This window comes from Notamacropus eugenii, chromosome 3 (assembly GCF_028372415.1).
Source record: "Notamacropus eugenii isolate mMacEug1 chromosome 3, mMacEug1.pri_v2, whole genome shotgun sequence".
Taxonomy (NCBI): Eukaryota; Metazoa; Chordata; class Mammalia; order Diprotodontia; family Macropodidae; genus Notamacropus; species Notamacropus eugenii.
Window position 1 is genome coordinate 474,045,702 of NC_092874.1, and position 25,138 is coordinate 474,070,839.

The window sequence follows — 25,138 nt, forward strand, 5'->3', positions numbered from 1 at the left end:
TGTCAAAACCACCACTGAGACATTCCAACAGAGGAGGGCGAGTGTCCGAGTGTCCTTGGACTCCGGCACAAAGGCCGTTCGGAAGGTGGACCCCAATAATATCTCCCTTTTCAAAAGAGGAATTACAGTAAAAATTCACCAACGCTAACCAGTCAGGTGGGCAAGACAACCAGGTCAAAGTTTCGTTTGGCTGAAAGTTTCTTAGCTACACTTCTCGAGTTGGAAAAAGCCACAGAAGGGAGCTGAGAAACCAGAGTACCCACCCAAAGGGCCTCTCCAAAGCAGCCATGTGTCCAGTGGAAAGCGATGGATGCTCTCAAAAGGAAGAGAAGAGCTCTCTTTGGAAAGATTCTCACCTCTGCTGCATCACCCTTTTAAGCATCTGCAAGGCCCTTTTCATACATCCCTTCCTTCTGTCCTTGCTACAACTTGAGGGACATGGGAAATGGAATTATTATTTCCAATACTGAGACATGGAAGCAGGCTCAAAGGGCAGGAAACTGACTGGCCTCAGCTCAACGCCAGGAAGTGTTGGAGCAGGGATGGAAGCCTAGGGCTGGGACTGACATTCTCACCCTTGTCCTAACTAAAGTGACAGCCAGCTTCCTCCATGGACTTTATCAAATCCTTTAATTGGTTCTAACAAGCTATATCTACCAAGTACTCAGAAAGGATGAATAAGGTGCTACACAGAAGACAGGGAAGGTTTCAGGACTCAGTTACCAGAAAAGCACCCCAGAGAAAATAAACAACCACGTCGTGCAGGCAAAAATCAAACACACCCCATCCTTATTTCCTCTCAGGCATCTCAACAGAGGCCCTGACAATCACTCAGTGTGCTGCCATTACCCAAAACCCATCACTGCCTCCATGTTGAAAATAACATTTCAAAACCAGTCTGATGGCCATGCCCCAAGCTGAACGTACTTGAATCCACTGTCTACTGCGTGTAAAGAACACCAACGCAACCCGGTACATGAACATTCTCTCAGTTACACAAGAAACAGATGGCAATAAATATCTCCTAAAAAGTCTAGTCATTTAAAACTAACCAGGCTTTTGCCCTACAAACATGAATAAAGGGAGTATTTTTAAAGCAGCCTTTGCTTCCCAAAACTATCACTAACTAAGTTAATTCCATTACTGGCAAATTAAGCATCTTGCTATGAAAAGCTTTATCCCAATCTCTTGGCATACTGGGTATAACTTTATCTTTCCTACTAAGCAAAATGACTAATGGAGGAGTCCTCGTTCCTAAGACCCAACAGGAGATGGAAACTACAGACTTGGAAAAACAGAGATGAAACCACTTAGGGAAAAGTTTCTGAAAATGCTGGCTGACCCAAAGACTTCCTCTTGGTTTCAGAATTCTCCACCAATTGTAAACAGATCAATAGAACATATTATAAAACAGGGATCCTGGGGGGTAGAGAAGAGACTTCCCAGACTCTGAAGCTACCAAGAGAGACTAAATGACGCTCTCTTCTATGATCTGCTTCCCCCTTCTCACTCTCCAGCACACAGGCCCTTCCTTGGGTAACAGAGGAAACAGAATCTTGTCCCTTTACTCTTCGCTACTGTCCGATAGAAAAGACCCCTGAACATGGAGACACCCCTGCAGTACCCTATCACCAAGTGTAAACTGCACCCTAAACAGTCTTCTGATGAGCCCCCGGTATTGAACCCTAATTCCTTCCCAAACACTGTCCTACCAAAAAGAACACTACCCTGGCCTTGCCCTCCAGCCTTCCCTAAGACTCCAATATTACCCCTTTTACTAGCCTAAACCACTTAGTTGAAACACACACACACACACACACACACACACACACACACACACACACACACACAACTGCCCATATCCTTGTTCTAATACATGAAAAGAGAAAAAACAAACAAAATCACAAGACAAATAGTGTGTCACAAAAGAAAACACAAGTTGGTAGAAAATCTTACAATCTAGCACTGGGGAACACCGACCGATTAGGACACTATTAGGCACCAGAAAGGAAAAGGAAGCTTTCTCTCCATCTAGGAGTAGATTCTAAACTTGAATAAATAAACAAAGCCACCAATTGCATCAGCTCCTCAGTTGAAGTGTTTGATGAAGGAGAATTTGGGCAAGATTTTAGGAAGTAAGGAAGTAACCAGGAAATAGGGAGAGACCGAAGATTAGGCCCCAGTGAAGGGATGATAGGAGAGGCAAATCTGCTGGCAAGGGTGGGGTTGAGGGGATGAGTAAGAAAGGGCATGTTCCTGGGCAGGAGAAGAGCCACTAAGTGACCAAAAAATTGAGTGAAGGAAAAGGGTGATGGGGGATGACGGCTTGGGTTGTGAGATGAGAAGGTGAGGGGTACTACTGGAGGCTTGAGGAGGACAGATGTTGGAAGGAAAAGAAATATTTTTCATCCTATGTCCTCCAAGACTAAGACTGGTCATTATGTTTATTTCATTAGCCTTGATGCTACATTTTGCATAACTCTGTCAAAAAAATTTTTAAAAATAAAACAGCAAACAAAACAACTTGAGCTTGTGTTTTCTACAACTTAAGTGAAATCTGCAACTGCAAAAACATTATCTGCTATGAATGATCATTTGGGAAAGTCTGCTCCCTTTTAATATTTTCATAACGTATGTCCTCAATGTGTACAGATTATTCTTAGAAAAGGCTAAGAAAGATGAGAACAGAAAGAACACATAAAAAACAGAGGGCATACAAGGTTTTTAAGCCCCTCAATATCTGATCAGATCTGTCTGTACCTTAGGAAGACTACTGAGGCCACAGTGTGAACAAACAGCCTGGCAGAGATACTGGTTACAGAGTGTTTTTCCAGCAATAGTCTCCCCTACAGCTCTGAGTCACCTACACTTTCTCACCTGGCCCTCCTCAGGTGCTTCCCCAAAATGGGCTGGCCTAGAATCAGGGGCACAGGGTATATAGCTCTCTGGGTGAAACTAATTGGTCTGATCACCTTACCAACACTTAAGTCAAATGAGCTAGCCCCCTACCATCCTCAGAAAGCAGATGGTCAGGGGAATAATCTCTCACTGCATAGTAACAAAGATTCTTGAACCTACCTAAAAAAGTGATTCTACCTTCAGCTTACTGTCACATAAAGGACCGAGGGCCATTTTTTCATATTTTTATATGGGTTCCTTGGGTTGCCACAAACCAAGGATTCATCACTCAGAGGTCAAAATATGCTGCTGCTGAGACGCAGTTACCAGCCCAGTCTGGCAGCAGATCCACCTACCCTCAAAAGCCTTCCAGCTTGGTAGAACCTGACAACGCTTACATTCTGTTGGCACAGACTTTGAGAACTCTGAGTTACAGCCATGTCACAAGGAGGCAAATGACACACACAGAAAACCTCTCAGCCAATTCACTGACCATGTTTACAGAACTGAATTCCATTAACTAAAATAACCTAAGCAGAGTGTACAAGAAATGTATATCTGAATACAGAAGGGTGCAAATATAGACCAGAGTCCATTTAACTCTTTGCTTCTTCACTGCCTACAGATGCCCCCACCCTACCTTGCACTTGCCATGTTACTAGCATCCACACTACATAAAATGGCCTTATCCGACACTTCCTGCTCAGGCAACAGTGCCTCCAGTACGGCTTCTATTTGAGACATATCAGCATCTCAAGGATGTCCTGATCTCAATGATGATCCCCTCCACTGACACAGACTGCAGCAATCTTCAAGCTTCAACAAATGGTCTGAATCAGGGGCTCTGACCAAAAATTTCACAAGTCTGTGGTCAGTCTGACATTGAGCCTCTCAGAACTTAGTCAGACAGGTCAGAACATATTTTTTTAGTATCTAATAAATAAAAATTCTTAGCAGCTCCTTAGCTAAAGCCATAAAATTGGCACTTCCGTTAGGCCTAACTCGGTAGGCTATCTGCCCTTAGCAGTAGATAAGGAATGTCATGGCAGAGAGGAGTTCCGAACACTGGGACAGGGGATTCCCCCAACCAAGTCTTCCTACCTCACTCTTGTCACCATCAATGTTCTCTCCCGATGAGGACCTTGTTTGATGTTCTCAACACCAAAGTCTATTTTAAGAAATAACTATTGCCCCCACATCTGTATAGTGCTTAGATAATACAAAAAAAGCAGCATTTCCCCTTTTATACATTTAGACCAGAATAATGATCTCCCAAGACTTCACTGAGATAGATTCTTTTCCTACTTTGCTGTTAATCTGCCTAAAGGTAGATGAGAGAGACCAGAAGCCTGCATTAATGTTGAGAGGGTCATTTAACTGCTGGGTGGTGAGTGAGCTATCTTTAACATACAGGATCTCTCCTGCTCAGACTTGATGTTGTTCCACATGCTTTTCTCTAACTCAATTTCTTTGAGGTGAGACGTCTAGAGAATCAAGAGTTTGAGCTGAAACATCTGGCCCAACACATCCATAAACAGCAATCCCCTCAAAAAAGATCCATGACAAGAGGCCATTCCTTCTGGGAGTGAGGACTTCCGCTGTCAATGAGGTAAACTTTGCTTTGGGCCAACACAGAGTCTTAGAAAGGTCGTTTCTGTACTGGAATCTGCCTCAGCGCCATCTCTCAGGTCAAGCAGAATAAGGGTAAGGCCTTTTCTACACACCAGCCTTTCCAAAGATGCTTGTCACAACCTCTTGGAATCTTACCTCCTTTGAGCTAAACATCCACTTTCCGTCAGTTGATCCGTCAATTGACTTATTACATAGTTTGGAGAATTTCCCTTGTTGTGCTATGACACTGGATGCATTCTCCCTTCTCAAAGGCGTTCCCCAAATGTAATGCTCTAAACTGTATTCTGACCAGGCCAGGGGGCCTACTACAGCAGGACCGTTGGCACCTCCATAGGTCCATACAAGTGGTTTGTGTTTTCGTCCTGCTGGCCATTTAGAATGCATTTTCAGTCCACTATCATACCTCCCTCGTCGTATACTTGGCAGCTTATTTTGGGAAGCAGGTGTAGGGCTTTGCATTCATCCCTCATTTTATCAGAGGGAATCCACTCTAACCTGTAACACTTTTTAAAATAAAACAGCAAACAAAAACCTGAGCTTGTGTTTTCTACACCTTAAGTGAAATCTGCAACTGCAAAGATATTATCTGCTATGAATGATCATTTGGGAAAGTCTGCTCCCTTTTAATATTTTTATAAAGTATATCTTCAATGTGTATAGCTCATTCTTAGAAAGATCCATATTGGGTCATACCTTCAGGGTACTTGTAGATTGGATAAGCAGGCAAGCCAGTGCTTCCTACATGACCTTAAACCAGCAGGCCCTTACCAGAGATTTGCTGCCGTGAATCTCTGCTTTCATTCCAGGGTATTGACAAAGATGGCAGAGCAGTACCCTAGAACAGGGCCCTGTGTGAGATGTCCCAGACCGACTGATCTGAGGCAGCACCTCGGGGCTGTTTAACCAACCACCTAACTAACTGTACTTCCATTGGGCCTGTCTCCTCAATCCCCACAAATTCGACTGGAGCCACACCGGAGACATACTGCCTTAAAGCCCAAGTCCCTATGGGAGAAGAACGATGCCACCGATATGCACTACGCAGTAATTACCTGACACACCAAAGGGGCTCAAATAGTAAACAATAAGTATGCATGTAATAAAAGAAGGGTTAGCCCCCAGAAAAAAAAGTATTTTCTAATGCATTCATCTCATCACAAATAACCTGGTAACATTTAAAAAACAACTGAAATCACACCAATATGAGCCATCCTTACCTCCGCTCAGCAGCCTCATCACTAGCCAAAGCTCATCTTTCACCACAAAGGACGTGTAGTAAGATACAATGTTAGGATGATGGCACTGGCTCATGGCTTGAATTTCTTTCTGTAAAAGGAAAAACAAAGTGAGCGGTAAGGTACGAATGGCTAAGATCAGCAACCAAGATTCTCTGCTTCCACTCACTCCCTAAATCAGCACTGCAGCTGGGCTGGGTGACCAGTCTCTCCTTGACCTTGTCTCACCCGTGAAGATGGGCCACCTCACTAGGAACACACTCCTTCCATACCTTTCTGAAGGCTGCTTCCTTCCAAAGTAGAGATCTTCCATGAAGTCTTCCATAGTGCCCCAGATTACATTGAAGTTTTGCTACCCTATTTTTTATGGAACTTTATCAAGACTTACATAATTTTAAAGGGACCTCAACAAACCATCCAGCCTCACACACAAGAAGAGTCTGAACAAGCCATCCCTCATTTTGTGGAGAGACCACTTCCAGTCCATTTTCTCTCCAAAAAAGTAAAAACAAAAAGAAAAAAATCTACATGACTTTAATAAGCTCCTTCTCTAGAATGAAATTTTAAAAAGAGAAATTTAACAGTTTTTTCCTGGTTATGAAATATTAATAAAACATAATGAAAGGCCATGTTATTTAAGGAGCAATTATAATTACATGACCAGATAATTCTTTTAGATCAAACTGTTGGCTCCCTAAGTCTAAACAATTCTGGGTCCATCCCTAACCAAGATCTTGGGATGATGATGAAGAGAAATATCTAGAGACTTCAATGAGAAATGAGAAGGTTAACGAAGTTCCCCAACTGCCATTTCAAATCCCCTGAGAGATCTGCAGGGTGCCTCTGGCTCAGGATCAACAATCTACTAATGAAGCCACCTCCTCTTTGAGCAACAAGGGACAGAGCTGATCTCTAGAACAAGTCACTCCTATCACTGACAAAGCCTTGGCTCAGTCAGGAGATGTGGTCAAGACATCATTTGTCAGGAAAATAACAGAAAAGAACAACTGACGCCCAAGACTCTCACTTCAATCAAAGACAAAGGGCAAGAAGGAGCCTTTGCAGCTCGTGCTTCCTTTAGCACCAGAGAGCACCTCTACAGGCCCAAAGGGCATGACTTGATTTCCTTCCAGAGAAGGCAAAAAGGCTAGAAAAAAGATCTACTTTTGAGCTTACTGTGGAAATTAAAAGTTTCTTCAAAAAGATGAAAAAAACATCAAAAAAACAAAAATAAGAGAAATGTTTTCTATGTATGTATCTGAACATATCTGTGAAACTGCTCAGCACCATACCTAGCATAGTAAGGAGGTGTTTCTTCCCTCCCCTCCCCCCAAAAGCATGCCAGCTCTCTGAGGGCAGGGAGCTTGACACACAGCGGCTGCCTAATTAATGACTTTTGACTGATCCACTGATAGAGATGGAAAGGAAAGCTGACCCAACTGAGATCTGTGGAGTACAAATTTCAGTGAGTTCTGAGACTGGATCCAAGAACTTAATATTCAGCTGGAGGAGATCAAAACAAGAGAGATACTGAGTACCCAAGAATGAAGACACAAGCACATACTGAAAAGAGGAAGAAAAGGTGAAATACTGGAGAGGCCCATGTGGATGCAGAGAGAACCCATCAACAAATTCTGATTGTAAAGGAGGAAGCAAGGGAAGGGAACTACCAATGAGTAAACAAGAGTAGCAGCTTCTCTGAAAACGTCAGCATCTTTCATAGCGACTGAGGGAAATTCTTAACTTTAAAAAGGGCAAGAGAAAAATTGAGCCCAAAATCAGACCTTTTTGACTACATAAAAATGAAAAAGCTTTTGCACACACAAAATTCATGTAGCTAACATAAGTGAGGAAGTGGATAGATCAAAATCAAATACTTCTGCAAAAAACCTAATTCCAACAGACATTCCCTGATAGGTGAGTATCATTAGAGGAAAGGAACAGTTTTCAAAAGAAGAAATGCAAACCATCAAGGACCATGTGGAAAATAAAAATTGTACATCACAAATAAATAACATGCTGACTAAAACAACCAGCAAACGTAAAGATGACAACAAATGGACGTGGCGCTGAGGGGCTGTGGGAGGGCAGGCTAATTCCCTGCTATGGAGCTCTGAATTCATCCAGCCAGTCTAGAAAATCATTCAGGATTAGTCAAGAAAAGTGAACCAACAAACACAAAAACCCCATGATTTCTACCCTTCCAGTAAGTAAGCTACTCTCATACTTACCAAAATCCTGCTAACAGGCCTGGAACTGGAAACAACGTTGGGGGTCTAACTATTGGGAAATGGCCAAATAAACTGCAGTATGCAGATATGAGACAATGCTCTCATTCTCTCAGATCCAATGGGAAGTGGTCTGTTTGGCTTTTAGAGGCCTTCACCCACTGTCTGCTCCTCACACCTCACTTCCCCTCTCCATTCGACTACTCTGGCATCCTAGAGGACTCTTCCATCTTCTACTCCAGGTATTTTCACTGGCAGGCTCCCAAGCCTGAAATCCTCTCCTTTATCTCTGCCTCCTATTTTCTCCAACTTATTTCAAGGCTTAGCTAAAATTCAGTCTTCTACAAGAAGTCTTGTCTGTAATGTTAGTGCCTTCCCTCCGAGATTATCTCCAACTTCTCCCATTTATACGTGATTCCTTGCATGCTGCCTTTCCTCTCTCTTCCCCCCAACTAGATGGTAAGCTCCTTGAGGGGCAGGGACTATTGTGTTCCTGCCTTTCTTTGTATCCCTAGCACTTAACAGAGGGCTTAGCAGGCACTTAATAAATGGCTGCTGACTGAAGAATTCAGAGAAACATGAGAAGAATTATATAAATTGAGGCACAGTGTAATGTAACCAAAACAGTAACATACACAAAGTCTACGATAATGGAATGAAAACACCCAAGAACACCAAATTTTGAATGACTGTAATGGCCAAGCTCCTTCCTTCCTCTGTCTGGGATCAGAATGCTGCCTGCACTCTCTGGCCAAGCTATCTATTTTGTTGATTTTCCTTGGGGGTAGAGGGTAGGTGTATGTGTTCATCCACTGTTGCTGAAGAAGACCATGCCATCAGAGAAATGATGACACGACTCGCACTTGACTTTGTTTTGAGTGAGGGAGGACTGTGTGAGGTCACCAGCCTCACTTCTCCTCCAGAGCCATCTGAATCCAGTGACCAGATATTCATCAGGATGACTGGAGATGACCCAGGAGGAGGCAATTGGCGTTAAGTGACTTGCCCAAGGTTACACAGCTAGTGAATGTCAAATGTCTGAGGTGAGATTTGAACTCAGGTCCTCCTGACTCCTGCACTGGTGCTCTATCCACTGTACCACCTAGCTGCCAGAGGGGAGGTGTAAGATATGGAGAAAAGACAAAATGGTAACAGGATTCTTAGAGTCCTGAAAAAGCCTAGGGTGGTGATGAATGCAGAGACAGCAACAAAGTCTGGGATTTTGTTTTAGAAATAAATTTTTGTTGATATCTTTGTTTTTACATCACCTATACTCTCCAAGGTACTCCTCTCTCCTCCTGCTTCCAGAAGGCATTCCTTAGAATCAAGTTTCTTCAAAGCTATTTGGGGGATACAAAGGACCAAAAGTCAGGAAGGAACTGGTCTGATGGTAGAAGGTTAAATTGCTTGATTCTCATTGGGTTTTGTGTTCCCTGCTTTTGTTCAGCAGCCCACTGGGTGGTGTGCCTCCAGTCCTGCAGGCACACAAGGGTGGAGAAAAGCAGAGATTGTAGAGATGGAAAATAGAAGGGTTAGGGAAGAACGAAAGCCATGAAAGAGCATTTAGGAAGTCCTAGCCGAAGGATTCAGAGCTCTCTGCTCCATTCCAGAGGGTGGTAAAAGAAGCTGCCGGCTGATGCCGAATGGTACAGAAAAACTTCTTTCTCAAGATTAGAGTAAGTTCTCTTGCAAGGTGGTCAATTTCCCCCCTTAAGCAGCCACGGCTGACTACAAAAACTCCAGAGCCCTCAACTCAGCACCTCCCACCTCATTAACTTTGGCTGTTTCCAATCTCCTTCTTTCCCACTGCTAAGCATGGGACTGCCAGGTTGAAGAGAAGACCAGTGACGATGAACATCTCCAAGCCACAGCTCTCCAAGTTCAGTTCATCAGTAAAACAAACATATGATGGCACCTAGTGGGTTCTCAACTTTCCTTCTCCTTAATCTATTAAAAATGAATGTATTCATAGGCATCTAGGTGGTACAGACTAAAGACCTGAGTTCAAATCCAGCCTAGCTGTGTCACTTCGGGCAAGTCACTTAACCTGTTGCCTCAGTTTTCTCAACTGTAAAAGGGGGTTTATAATAATAATAATAATAGCAACTACTTCACAGGTTGTGGTGAGGATCAAATGAGATATTTATTTGTAAAATGTTTAACCCAGTGTCTGGCACTTTGTAGGCACCATATAAATGTAAATGCCAGCACATTAAAATAATTCTTATTATTACAATTACTGAAAACAAATTTTAGCTGTTGTTACTTGAAACTGGAGAGACTAAATGAAGTATCAGTATTAATGCTATAAATTTAGGGCATTCGAAGCAGCAGCTAAGAGAATTATATATATAAAACTTTTTTGGAGGCTAAATGGTTTATATTGATCAAAATGGAATAGGATGAAATCTTTAAGACCAATACAAATGGAGCACAATTTTTTCTCTCTATTGATGGCAAAGCTGCCCAGAGCACAGTGCTGACCAAAAATCTAAACAAGTGCCCTTTTTTTACCCTGTGCTTTTGAGTATGTCTCTACTTTTGAGGATGTCCTCCCTCAAGGGTTTTTGGAGGGGAGTGAAGCAGGGAGATCAGCTCCAAAAAGGCTGATCACATGCTGTTACCACCTTTCAAAAGGAAAGGAAAGCCAAGCCAGCTGCTGATAGTGACAGCTGCAGCTGCTGCCTTTCTAAGTACAGAGAAAGCGAGCATGGCATCACCAAGCAATTGACATGCCAATGAAAACTGGCTAATGGGCCATGGCCTGCTGACACCTGAGAGATCCTATTATGAAACAAAAGAGTTAAAGCCCACATCACTGAGAAACAAACAAACAAAGCTTCCAATTTCTTTCTAGCCCCACTTTACTGCCTCTGCTAGGTTCCCAGGCTAGCAAACTCAGTCGTGTGTACCAGGAGCTCATCCATGCTGGTCTGACATTTTTCAAGGTTTATCCGTTTGATCGCCACTTTCTCCTTCTTGGGGATACAGTACGCAGCTTGGACCACCGCAGTTGCTCCACTTCCTGAAAAAGCAGTAAGAAAGAGGTGGTTAAAGAAAGGATGAGAATTCTGGAAGTTAATATTCAGTGTGTTCATCCTTCATTGCCAAAGAAGACCATGCCATCAGAGAAATAATGACATGACTCGCACTTGACTTTGTTTTGAGTGAGGGAGGGCTGTGCAGGTCACCAGCCTCACTTCTCCTCCAGAGCTATCTGAATCCAGTGACTAGATATTCATCAGGATGACTGGAGATGACCCAGGAGGAGGCAACTGGGGTTAAGTGACTTGCCCAAGGTCACACAGCTACTGTCAAGTGTTTGAGGTAAGATTTGAACTCAAGTCCTCCTGACTCCTGCACTGGTGCTCTATCCACTGCATCACCTAGCTGCCCCCAAATATTCAGTACACTCAGTGAGAATTTAAGCAAATGGGGAGTGAAAAACTTAATTCCATCCTAAATTCTGCGTAAAGTGACAGGTAAAAAGAAGAGATGTACATCAGAAATAGTCCATCAGTGAACATTCCCTACACACAGCACAGCCTCACAGGATACAAAAATACACAAAGGTCACTTACGTTATGGTTTCTCAAACTGGGTTAGACACAAGTGAGCAAGAGGCTCCACAAAGAAGCCTGTAACAATGAACCAGAGCCCCCAACAAACCAATTTACAGACTTTGACATCTGTGTCAGCTACACAATTGGAAATTAATCAAAACTGACCATGTGACTGACACATTAGACTCTTAATTAATGATCAGCTTGGATCACTAAGTGCCACCAACAACAGGACATGCAAACTGAGGGCTGTTGGCCTGACTCAAGAGAACAAATATAAAATCAACCCTTAACCATTTACAGTTTTAATTTGGAGGTGTTCAATTATTTTTTTACTGCAAGATTTCTGCGGTAGACAAACTCTCATTACGGATAATCAAACTAATCTGAAAGACTAGAGGGCAAGAAACGAAAAGCATTAAAAAACCCCCAGCACCAACAGAGCTTATTCGAATATCAAACTTAGATGATGATTTCCAATGCAGATTTAGGAATCCCATTCCCTGTGCCAGGAATGTTTTCTCTGTCATTCCATGGCCCTCAAAGGCTTCAAAAGGACAATACCAAATTCACAGCAGGAGCCCTTCCAGACCCGACGTCCCCCCCCCCCCCCAAACCTTTCTATATCAATTGCTCCTCAGTGAGCAGGTGCCCACCCAAGTATCTCTCTAAAAGGGTACAGCAATTCAGGTATGCTGACTGCAGTCTTGTATGACATCACCAGCTCCTCATCACTCAAATTACTGCAGATACACAACTGTAGGTCAATTTTCAACTCAACTCAACCAACATTTATCAAGCAACCATTGTGGGCTGAGCTCCCTGCCACGTGCTGAGGGAGCACTCAAGTTTATAGACAACACCTTCCACAAAACAACCCCTTTCGTAAGTGAGGAAATCAGCTGTCCCACAGTGAAGGCACGGGCAGAGTCAGAGGCCTTCGGACTTTCCACTGTACCACCATTGTCCACGCCCACGTGAAGTAGGCAGCTCAGGGAACAGGACAATATAAAGCCATTTATCTCGAATGACTCCATTACATTAGATAGGTCACTTGCTCATTAGGTGCAAAGCACAATCCTTTCACACTTGAAGGTGAGTTCATGAGTTGTTCTGGACATAAAAGAAAATCGCTTACCAGCTCTAAAGCAGAAATGCTGCCTTCCCTCATAAATCCTCCTAAATCTCAGCCATTAAGTACAAAGATGCACAAAGACTGCTAATGAGGGAGGGAAGGGGCTGGGGTGCACACCCACGCCTCAGCTGCTCCTTCCAGGATCCTGCTCTGTCCTGCCTCTCCTCCTTTCTCAGGCTCCTCCTGCCTTTCTTCAAGTTCCAGCTAAGAATTCCACCTGCTACCAGAGGGCCTTCCCAGCCATCCTCAATGGGGTAGCCACCTCCCCCTAAGATTACTGTCTAGACTACAGCTTGTCTGCACATGGCTTTTTGTATACAATCTCCCCCATTAGCTCCTGGGGAGCCAGGCCTATTCAGAGCTGTTCTTTCTTTGTATCTCAGCACTCAGTACAGTCCCTGGCACCGAGCGGGCACTTCAGAAACACTTGCCCTTAGGTTCAAAATCTGGCATAACCTGGCTCCAACCCACCCCTCTAGGCTCATCTTCCACTAGAACCCATTCAAAAGAAGAAACACAAGCTGTAAATCACCACATGAAAAAGTGGTCAAAGGGATCAAAGAAATGCAAATAAAAACAACTCTGAGATGCCACTTTTTGCTCACCAAAATGGAAAAATACTTCAAAGTTCAAATCTGATATGCCTGTGGAGGAACCTTTGCCCTCATTTTCTGGGGGAATTGCAAACCAGTGTAACTTGGGGGGGCAGGTAGGGAAGGACAGCAAATTCCACACCAGGGGCTGTACAACTAACTGCTCATCTCACTGAGCCACTGCTATGCCACTAGTAGGGTATTACTGATTATGACAAATACAAAGAATTCAAATCAATATGGGCAAACGTGAAGAAATAAAAACACAAATACAATGACACTGAAAATGACAAAGATGACAACCAAATAACCGAAACCCAAACAGAGAAAGACAAAGAAAGGTAAGTCTGAAGAAGACACAGAAAAAGGTAAATAGTATTATTAGTTTAGTATTAAGAGGGACTTTCAAAAGCCTGCACTGACATATATGGTTTCCTGTACAATGTTTCCTTTCATTCTTGTTTAGGTATTCACATGCATGTTTGTCAATGGATATATTAAGAGCATTAAAAAGTCCACTGTCAATATTTTTATCCTGATCCTTAAAAAAAAAATGTTTCCTCCCAATCCCATTAATTTGAAGGAAACAATGTCCAGAGGTACTTCTCCAACTCAAGATGGTCCAACAAAATGATTTTCTCCCCAAAGCAATGCTGCTTTTATATAATAAAATAAATACAATGGTCCTTTCACCACCTTGCAGCGGGCTCCTCCGACTCACCCCTATGGCCTTCCTGCAGCCACCATGGTCTCAGCAGCAGCGTTTAGTGGGCGCCTTGGACCAAACATCCCTAAAATCCTTGGAACCTGAAGTGTGGGCCCTGCTGCTTGGTTCTTTTTGAAAGGGATATAAACTTCCGCTTATCTATTTTGTGGATTATTCACAATAGAAATGTTTTAAGCTTCAGCTTTCCCCTGACACTCAGCAGACTTTCAGTGGCACAAAATAATCATTTGTTACTCATAAAATGCAAAATGATTTTAATAACAGCCTGGCCAAAACATAATTAATTATGAAGAATGGAAATACCATAATATATTCCAAAGCCAAAGAAAAATGATTCAAGGATTAACTATGCAGCCCCTCCCTCCTCCATCACAAGGAATGACAACAAAAATCTGCAGGTAGAGAAGAGGTAATAGATTTCCTCTTCACTCCTTCCCCTTCACTGTAAATCAGAGATTGCCATTTCTGCAAGTAAGGATGCGGTGGGATGTATTCAAACTCAACATTACTCGGGGATGATACCATCCTTTCAGACTAACTACTGAGCAAACATCCCCAGAGACAAAAGTCTGATCCAAACCTAATCCCCAAGTTAGAAGGGAAACTCCCAGAAACCCAGGGCTGGTAGCCTTCCCCTGGTGGGTTACTCACTACCCTAGGGAGAAGACTAATTCTAAGAAAGTTCTAACCAGTGAGCAGAAATCTCCCTCACTCTACCTTATTATATCATGGCTCCTCACTCATTGCTCTGGAACTGAACAAAAAAAAACAAAACACAAGACAACTCTTCGAGTATTTGCAGGCAGAAATGTCATGATGGCAAGATACACTTGTAGTGCTGACAGACCCTTTCCTTCCCGTGATCTTTGTGGCCAGTGCAATGTATCACATACACAGTGTAGGCGACTTGTTAGCGTGGAGACAGGTGCCAGATGGGTGCAGGATTGGGGTGCTACACCTGCCAATACCACAGGCCCTTTGCCATCCTGCTGCTCTCTCTCATGTATAAGCATGACAAGACTTGACTGCCTGGTGATCAAAGTTCATCCCTTCTCCTGAGCTGGGCATCCCAGATCCAACATGACTTGTGGGAGGGACACCAGCCTGGCCTTATGACCACCCCTAAACAGAAGATCTCAACTTCCTTTTAGGTGTTTAAAGGAAGCATAGCACACAGTAAGGCTGAGTTAGCAGGACCTGCCCTCATAGTCCCCCCACACCCTTCAGAGCCATGTGACTCTGTTTCCTCATCAATAAGGTGGAGTTCTTAACAGCAATGCCCAAGTCCTGGGGATCTGAGGGATCACATGAGAAGTGCTCCACATACCTAAAGCAAGGTAAAGCTATGAGCTATTATTAGGTTAAAAGGTGTTTCCATCAAGTCCAAAAGGAACCACAGAGAGCAGCCACACCAACAATCCAGTACAAACTTACACAGAGATCCCGTCACACAATCTCCCCTCTCAAGAAGCCCCAGCTTCTGGTCCTGAGGCTCAAGAACTTGGCTTGGGGGTTTTCTGATTTTGCTTTTCGGTTTCCATCCAAACCAGATTAGTTGCCTTTGTCTTGTCAGCCTCCAACTCCCCCACTACCCCTGTCCAGAGCACCACCCAGGTTTACAACCTCAGCATCATCCTCCACTCCACTCTCACACACTTGACATAGCCAATCAGAGGCCAAATCTTGTCCTTTTTTATCTCCACATCTACCCCCTTCTAAACAAACACCCTCTCCTGATCTCCCCAACCTACCTGGGAGCTATTTTCTATATAGAACTCACATAATCACATGCATACAGGCTGTTTCCCCCATTCAATGACATCTCCTTGACCACCAGTTTCACTTTGGTCTTTGTTTTGCCAGTATGTAGCACTGTGCCTGGCACACAACAGGAACTAAATTCCATAGACCTTAAAGAATATCCCAAACCCTTCATCTTTTCCCAGTGAGCTGCTGCCTACTTACTATGGTCCAATCCTACACTTAAAGAGCCCGTTTTAAAACACAAACGCAGGCTTCTCCATCTATTCCTGATGTATTTTCTTTTACTTGATTCTATGTGTTCAAGAGCTTTCTGAATCCTAAAGCTTCACCTGGCGTGTTAGTTCATTCTCCCTCCCAGTTTTCTAAAATCTGCACATTTGACAAGTATGCCCTCAATACTTTATCCAAGCCATTGATAAAAAATGTTCAACTTCACAAGGTCAACTTCAGATTCTCTGGGGCACTGCAACCAGAGACCCTTACTCGGAGATAACAGAGAGCCATCTTGCACACACTCTCAGGGAACCAGCCCAAGAGATGTCAACGTCTCCAGCCTCTGTCCCCAATCTTCCTGGAAGGGACACAAGTTCTCAGATCATCCTACAGGCAGACAGGAATGGACAGCCCTGACTGCTTCCCTACAGACATTTAACATGACAACCTGGCCAAGGAGCTAGAACCCAGGGAATGCCCAGTAAATGCACTGTCCTGGTTACCTGCCCATCAGCAGAATGCCAAGGGAAGGCACTTAGTGCAAGGTCCCCTGGTGGCTTTTTTGTATCCCCAGTCTTCAGCACAGTGCCTGGCACACAGGCTGATTTGGCTGATACAGAGCCCAGACCTTCTAAGCCACCTCACTGTGTGTCTGAATGAAGCTATCCCTTGATCCTTGTCTTTTTTCAAGTTGGAGGAAGACATCAGGATCTTCCAGCAATCCTCCCTCAAGCGTTAACAGAGAAGGGCAGCCTGGTCTGCGTAGACAGTATAGACAGAGCACTGACCTTGGAAGCAGAGGACTTGGGTCAAATGGCTGCCTGGCCACTTGCCTGCCTGGATGGCCTTACGCTCAGCACTCCCTGGGTCTTGGTTTTCTCCTCCATAAAATGATGAGTTATACACTATTCCGAGGTCCCTCCATCTCTAATGATGATCCTATGGTCCCTCACCATCCCTGTCCTTCCTCTGAATGTTCAGTGTTTTGTTCATATCCCTCTAATATGGTGGTTCCCATGAAGCCCAGGAAAGCCAGTTTCCCCATTTAGGCTTCCCTGATTCCTCCACAAAACGAGATTCCTCCTACTGAAGAATGTGCCAAGTACTTGGTTAAATGGTCATCTACTGCTTTTATAAGTTGCAAAGGGCTTTATGAATAGTATCTCAATTGCTCCCCTGTACTGTTACCCTGGGAAAGTAACTGAGGCAGACAGCAGTTTAGGTGACTTGTCCAGGGTCACAGGGCTAGCAAGTGTCTGAAGCTGGATATGAACCCAGGCCTTCCTGCCTCCAGGTCCAGCACTCTAACCACTGTTCCCCCGCACTGCCTGTACGTTTCATCAGCACAAGCCCTCTGTGCGGCTTTTTACCTTGATTTCATTACTGAGAACCTTTCAGCTCTCTGGGTCACCTTTCCTTTTTCAGTCTCTGCACAAGAAAACCACGCCTCTCTTTCCTCTGAACTGTTCAAAATTTCCTCTCCTAAAATGGAAGACATCAATTACTCCAAAAAGCATTTATGCACCTGACATATACTGTTCTCAAGAATGGTAAAATGACATGGTTCCCTGTCCTCCAGGTTCTGATCTCCAACATTTCCTCCCTGCTGATTAAATCTGGGGTCAGAGGAGCAGCTGCTTCTTCTACTCTCTCAAAGAAAACATGATCGGCCAGCCAGGCCAAGCCAGAAACCTGAGGCTGTGTCAGGGATGACTCAGATGCCAATCACAGACTGGCATGAGTGTGTACGTGTGATGCTTTATAGTTTACAAAGCTTTGCGGGCTTCATCTATGTGAACCTCAGAATAGTCCCATGACTTAGAAGGGGCAGGTGGCAGAAACCAAATGTTTCAAAGGAAGCAGTCCCGCTTGGAGCCACAGGCACATCCGGAAAAGCTGGTGACTAAGCTGGTCAGAGGAGTAGGAGGTCGGTGAGAGAAGTTGGGGATACTTAGCCTGGAAACACGATGAATGATCTCCACATGTCTAAAGGACTGCTAATACAAGAGGAATCTGACGTGTTTTGCTTGGACAAAGAAGGCACAATGAGAATCAGTGATAGCTGGAAGAAACCTCTGAGGCCACTGAACCCAATCACCTCATTTTCAGATAAGAAAACTGAAGCACTTAAAGGTAAGTGACTTGACAAGGGTCATACAGCTAGGAAAGTCTGATACAGGATTAGAACCTAGGTCTTCCTAGCTCCAAGACCACTACACTATCCACTGTGACATTATGAAGCCTCAAGTTTAGAAAGGCAAAATTTGGCTTGACATAAGGAAAAATTTCCAGCCATTAAAGCTATCCCAAATTGGTCTGAGTTGTCTCAAAAGGTAGCCCATTCTCCATCAATGGAGGTCTATAAGAAGCTGGATGACCCACACCTCACGGATGCTGGACAAATGACTCATTACAGAATTCTAAGGAAACATTCAGATGCCCTTTCTTAAGCCAAAGGCTTCTACAAGATCTACAGGTGGCCAAAGTCTCCCATCAAAACTCTACCTCACCTCTGGGACCATCTGGGTGTCTACATCAGGAATTCAGCAACCCTTTCCTCCAGCATCTTCAGGGGTCTACATTACATTCCCAAATAAAAGATCACTTCTATTTCTCTCTCCTTTTTGTCTTTAACTAAATCCTTTCCCCCACTCTTCTTCCTCTAAGGGTCACAGATTTTCAGCCTGGGACGGATCTTATGAGCAGATAAATCTCTTTGATTTAATAAATACACTGTATTCTGAGCAAGTGCTGACTTCTACGGCTGTGCTACAGTCATGAAGTGTCAGGGACAGCTACAGGGTGAGGTGATTTACCATATATTTGGGACCTTTCCACTTTGCTTCACATATCATATTTGTTGCTCCCTTTAATACCTGGTTGAAAAGTTCTGTCTCTCCCATTTCCTTCCTCTCTGATTTCTCGTTTTTATCACTAAAAATGACCAAAAGAATGTAAATCTAAATCAGTATCCATGACTGAGACTAAAGAGAAAGCCCAGGGCTACGGAGATTCTGCCCAGGATGCTAAATAATGCCAACACTGCTTTAAAAGTAAACGTCAGAGTTGTTTTCAGAAGTTGCAAAGCAAATATTCACCTTCTTCTGAAGGGGAAAAAATATTTGTTTGAAAAAAACTTGATTCAGAATTTCACATTGGTATATGTTTGTTTATCCGTCCAACAAATGAAATGAATGATGTAAATAATGTTGTTGGGGAAAATGTTTGAAAATATTTCATTCCCAGGGATTCGGAGAAATTGAGAGCTCTAGAAAAGTGTTCATTTCAAGTCACACTTACTCCGTCCTCTAAAGCAAGCTCTCCTAAAGATTTCTAAGAGTCAGCAGGCATCTGCTTTAGTAGAAACAATGTGGCTAGGAAGAACACACCTGGAGAATTATGTTCCATGCAAGGACACTGACAAGTTGGAAAACAACCAGAGAAGGGAAACCAGGATGTCAAGGGAGCTCAAAATCGTCCTACACAGGGACCTTGGAATGTTACGACTCAAGAAGACGGAGTAGGGGAAGCGAGGCAGGATGGCTGGCCAGATGTTTTCATGAGCACCATGCACGTGGGGGCTCAGACTTGTTTGGCTTGCACTCAGAGACCAGAATCAGAAGTAAAAGACAGAAGTTATGGCAAAATAGACTCTGACTCAATATACGGACAGACATCCAAACAGCCAAAGAGCTATTCTAGGCCAGCTGCCTGGTTCTAGCAGGGACAGGAATGCCAGGGAACGAATGACCAAGCATGTCGCAGGTTCAGGTAGAAAGAGAGCAGCCCAGGAAGGGCCCCTGCTCAGAATGCCCCCTGCATCTTGGGTCTGCTCCTTACTCCCTGTGGGATCTTGAACAATCATCTCCTCTTTCTGGGCCTTGGGTTTTTCTACATGAAAAATGAGGGTATCGGACTGAAAGATTTCTAAGTTTCCTTTCTAGTTCGAAATTTGAGTTGTAAATCTTGACGAGTTCTCAGAAAATACTCCAAGTCAGCCATCTTAGTCCTTTAGAATCACCACCCTTTTGTGTGAATTTTACTTGGCACGTTTTATTTGATCCAGAAGTAACATCCTGAAGATGGTAGAAGGGGGGACAGAGCACAATTAAACTAAGTCCTTCACTGTGCAGCCCTTTGAACTAAAGAATTCTAGCGGAGGAGGCCAGCATAAAGCCAGAGGACAGACAGACCATGGAAACTGGCAAAATTTCTTCTAGGTCCATGAAACCCAATGAATCAGCCACCAAGAACAGCTTTGGGAAACAAATGTAATGGAGAAAATTATTTTTAGATAAAAACAAGTCAACATACTACTAAAGGAAAATCATTTTAACTTCATGGATCTGTTCACCAATAATAAAATAATTAGAAAAATATATAGCTGGCATGATGGGATGCCTACAATCCCTTTACATGTTCCAAACTCTTAGAAATGTCTAACCAGAGGCAGCCAGAACCCTCCTGCTCCAGACTCCAGATTTATTCTTGGAGACCATGAAGGTATCTTCTATTAATAATTGAACACTTTTGTGTTTTGGCTTGTAAGACACAGAGTGGCACCCTTGGTTTCCAAATAAACTAAACTCCTAAACTTGAACCCAATTTCAGATCCAAAAAGACATAGATTCCCCCCATTTGCCACCCCCCAAAAAATACAAATTCCACATGGATTATTTTTATATTTGTAACAAGGTTTTGCATTACAATGAAGAAAAAGGGTAGCAAAGACCCAAGCCCTCCATTCATAAAGACTCCCAAGATATCACCCAAAGGATAAAGGGAGGAAACAAACACTGACTGTGTGCTTACCTACCTACACACATTACACCATCCGGTGTTTTACAAGCATTATTTCATTTGATACTCAAAACAACGCTGGAAAGTAGGCACTAATCATCCCCATTTTACAGCTGAGGAAACTGAGACTGCCAGCGATTAAGTGACTTGCTCAGGGTCACACAGTGAGGAAGTGTCTGAAGTTGCATTTTAACTCCTCCTGACTTCAGACCAGCATTCTAAAATCTGCACAACCAGTTACCTCTACTGGAACCTAACAAAGCAAAATAATTTACATTTCTATTATTCGAAAGGTCACCATTTTGAAACAAGTTCCTATAACCTACTCAGAGCATGAACAAGAAAGAGAGAAAAAAAATTCCTTGAAACACTAAAAAAAATCCAGATGCTCTGCATACAGAGATAACTGGCCAACAAAGTGGGTTACTCCCCAGCCTGCAGCCAGTCTGAACCAAAAGAAAATTTAAGTGGACAATATTTAACAACATAAACAAACACATCCAAAACCAGAGATAAGATTACACTTTCCAACATTGAGATCAGAGCCCCCTTTCTGTTGGAGTCTGCCACCACCGTCCCTGTGGGAGGCATCATCACCACATCTCACTGCCACTCAGATGGACCCGAAGTCCATGGAATGGAAAAAAGAGAGGTCTCAATGGGGATATTTGTGGGTAATAAATCAGTTGAAGAAGCATGTATTAAGCTCCTACTGAAGAACAGAGAAGGAAAAGAAGAAAACAGTGGATTGCTTCTCAAGGTGAGTCACGTTGCTGAAGACAGATTTTCAAAGAGAACAATTTTCTAATCCTAGGCTGAGGTAAACACTCCACATTTCTTTGGGTTCCTCTCAAACTGGATGACGAGCCCGGCTCTCTGGAAGCCGTAAGTTGTTGGCTCTGCCCCAAGCTGTCCTGCCTGACACAGCTGGACCATCATCTCCCCTCCAAATCCCTCAATCCATCAGAAAGAATCACACACAGAAAGAAAATGAATTAGCAATTTTCCAATCCGCATTAACAGTTTCCAAATATGCAAGTGTTACAAGATTGCTAAACCACATGGCCAGAGGCATTTGCTGGCAAGATTAAGTCCTGAGGAATATGGGGGAAGGTGAAAGAGAGAAAGGAAAAAAACCATCTGAGGTGCAGAAACACATCTGCTCCATCATATTTTAACATATGTTCAATCAAGAGCTGCATTCCAATATTTGTCCCCCAAATGCCAATGTAATCAGAAGCCTAACCAAGATATGAAGGACGGTGGAGGTGGAGACTGAGGAAAGCATTAACATGGCAGCTTCTACCCGCTGGCTTACGGGGCCTCTGTTCACCAAAACTTGTTTCAACTCACACACTTCAGACTTCTTATAAAAGCTGTTTTTAACAGCTCTGTAAGAAGTGATTTTCCTTTTCACTGTGGGAAAAGGTAAAAGAAAAAAATTTCTGGTAAAGCCTGGGAAGGAAACCCACACAAGGCAGAACAAATGCCAACTCCACCTAGGCTGACACAACTCCATCTCTGCCAGTGACCCTTCTGAGGGCTCTCATGCCAGGGCTGTCCCCACTGAGGGGCTGCTGTGGGCTGGAACCAGACATTCGATGTAGCTTTCTCGTGCCTCCAACCCAGCAGATCCCATGACAGTGCCTTTCACGAGTAGTATTATACTAGGTATGTGAAATGGAAACTTTCGAAACAGATGCTTGTGATTTGGTGATGGGACTTAAGGGGATTCTGTTACCCCATTTGTAAAATGAAAGCACTGCACTAGACAGGCTGAGAGTACTTCCATGAGCTTGGGATCTGTGATCCTATGACTCCTCCAGAAAGAGTCCTTTAAAGGGAAAACAAGAAACCCTCACTCCCCAAGCCTGTCCTCTGGGCAGCATTGCTGCACAGCAGAGCAAATCCTCAGAACCCATATCCCAGGGCCCTTTGGAGACAGGTTCATTATCTACACATTCTGGAGCTCTGTTATCTCTTGTGGGCTCTGATAAGGAGAGGACAATGGCCAGAACAGGAGACCCCAGCAGGTGTGTGACCAAGCAAGCATCTTCAGCAGATTCCAGAGGCTCGGCCCACCTTTGCAGGTCAATAGTGGGCCTTTCCCCAGAGACTTCAGCTCCAGCCTGAAAGCCTGTTCAGAGCAGTCTCCTCTGCCTCAGCTCCGAACCTGGCAAGGCCCTGGCTTCCTCTAGGAATCCTTCCTGCTCTCCTCTCTCCCCTTGCCCTCCTCCCTCCCTCAGCAGTGGCTTGTGTTGCCTCATGTACATGTCTATCGACATTCTGTGCTCTCCTCCACGGGTGCCTGGCGCAGCATCTGGCATACAGTAAGCACTTAATAAATGCCTGTTGAACTAACTCTGAACTGCAGAGATGAGATGCATTTTCAATGTTCTGTCATCCATAGGAAAAAGGCCCAGAGCGCCAAAACCAGAGCTCATTAATCAGCTCTCAGCCTCAGGTTCGATGGCCAGGGCATGGAGCAGAGGCCCTTAACCCCGAGGCAGCAGCTGAAGAGGCTGCCGAAGCCAGTCCCCCCTCCAGGCAGACCCTGGCCCCCGGCTCCAGGCCCCAAACCACACATGATGCCAGGAGGTCCACCTCCTCACTGTAGGACTGGCATTTTGACAGTGATTGCCTAGGACCTCTGGACCCAGGCACTCTGCAGAGGGACCCGCCCATCCGTGCCCCAGCCTACTCTCAAACCCCTTCCACCCTCACTTTCCAACCTTGGGCTTCCCTGAGGAGGTGCTGCCGGGCAGGGCCTCGAGGAGAAGATCAAAGGGGAGAGGAAGTGGCGAGGCCAGGGAAACCCAAGCCAGCTAGAGCTCAGGGCCAGGCAGGCCTGCGGCAAGGCCTCACTGAGTCACCTCCCTGGGCAGAGGGCGCCGGGGAGGGCCGGGCCTCTCCCACCTCACCTGCCCCACACTCCTTGCGCCCTCTGGGCGTCCCAGGGGGTCCTGACACCAGACCCTCCACTGCTCCTGGACCAGCCCTGCCAGTGCTCCCCCACACCCCATACAGAGAGGTGTGTGCTCTCACCTGCAGACCCTCCCCAGCTCCCTGCGCAGAGGCGCTTCTCTGGGCCTGGCAGCCCCTCCTCAAAGCCTGGCTCCCTTCCCTCCAGCCCCCTCCGTGCCCTTCGCAGCTCTCAAAGACAAAAGGGGCAAAGCGGGGGGTGCTCCTGCCCCAGGAGGAAGAGTCCCTGAAGTCCCAAGCCAGGCAGTCGGCATGCATTTATTAAGCACCAACTGTGTGCACGACGCCAGCGGCTCACCATAGGCCCCCTCCCCCAGAGTTAAGTTCCTGCCCTTTCTTTGTGCCCCCACACTTAGCACAGGGCCCGGAACCCAGCAGGTGCTCAATAAATGCCGATGTGGCACGATGAGCCCACGGGGGTCCCGATCGCAAGCTGAGGGCACTCGCTGGCCCGGTACACAGCAAGCGCCTATTAGATGCAGGCGCCTCCATCCCTCCCCCGGGGCCGGGGCCACGCTTCCTCACGTCCCGCCCCCCGGACGTCAGTTTCAATTCCGGCTCATTAGCCCAGCCCCAGCTTTTATTAGGCACCTCCTAGGTGCCCGGGGGAGGGGGGCGGAGAAGCACCTGGGGGCGCGCGCGCCCCCGAGCCCGGCGCGCGCCCGCCCCCGCGCACGCGCACTCACCGATCACCTCCTGCAGCTCGTAGTCGTCCCTGTTGATGGACCAGGGCAGCGCGCCCGCATCCTCGGCCATGGCGGCTGCGCCCGGGCCTCCTCGACCTCCTCCCGCCCCCGCCCTCAGGCACGCCGGGGACAGAAAGTGGAGCGGGGCCGCAGCCGGAGCCGAGCCGGAGCCGGAGCAGGAGTGACAGCAGCAGCCAGCGGGCGCCTCACTCCGCGCCTCCGCCCGGCCCCGCCCCACGGCCCCGCCCAACTGCCTGGCCCGCCGCCGTCGCGCGCGGAGGCGACGGGCAGCGTGCTGACGTCACCGCCCCGCCCACACCGCCATCTTGAGTGTGTCCCGTCCGCGGCCCGGGGCTCGGAGAGCGAGCCGAGGAGAGTCCGCTCCCCACAGGGAGGCGCAGCCTAACGAATGACTGCTGCCACAGAGGAGTGACCGCGGGCAGGACGAGACCAGAGCCACCATTATAACCGGGAAGCCCACCGTGAGGCCACACTCAACATGGCGCCCGAAGTTCCGCCCCCCGCAGTGAGCCTCCGGGCCCGACCAGCGGGGGGCGTGGCCACGCCGACCGCCCGTCACGCGGAGCTCCGCCTCCGAGGCGGGCGCGCGTCGTGGAGCGCCAAGAGCTCCTCCTTCAAAACTCAGAGCCCCGCCCGCACCCGGCTCCCGGCGACTTCCGGC

General features: G+C 45.7%; 1 protein-coding gene across 2 annotated transcripts in view; it reads right to left on the reverse strand.

The window, feature by feature from the left end:
* OXSR1 (oxidative stress responsive kinase 1) overlaps nucleotides 1-24,702 on the reverse strand; it is a 105,029-nt gene extending 80,327 nt beyond the window's left edge. The window contains exons 1-3 of one of the 2 annotated variants that reach the window (XM_072598988.1): nucleotides 24,457-24,702; nucleotides 10,906-11,018; nucleotides 5,748-5,856 (exon numbers count right to left, since the gene is read on the reverse strand). In XM_072598988.1, coding sequence (XP_072455089.1) covers nucleotides 5,748-5,856; nucleotides 10,906-11,018; nucleotides 24,457-24,526 — 292 coding nt within the window. In that variant the 5' untranslated portion in view covers nucleotides 24,527-24,702. Of the gene's footprint in view, nucleotides 1-5,747; nucleotides 5,857-10,905; nucleotides 11,019-12,212; nucleotides 14,391-24,456 lie in introns of those variants that run through there. The other variant, XM_072598989.1, reaches the window with a different exon arrangement.
* Between the last annotated feature and the right edge of the window lie 436 nt (nucleotides 24,703-25,138).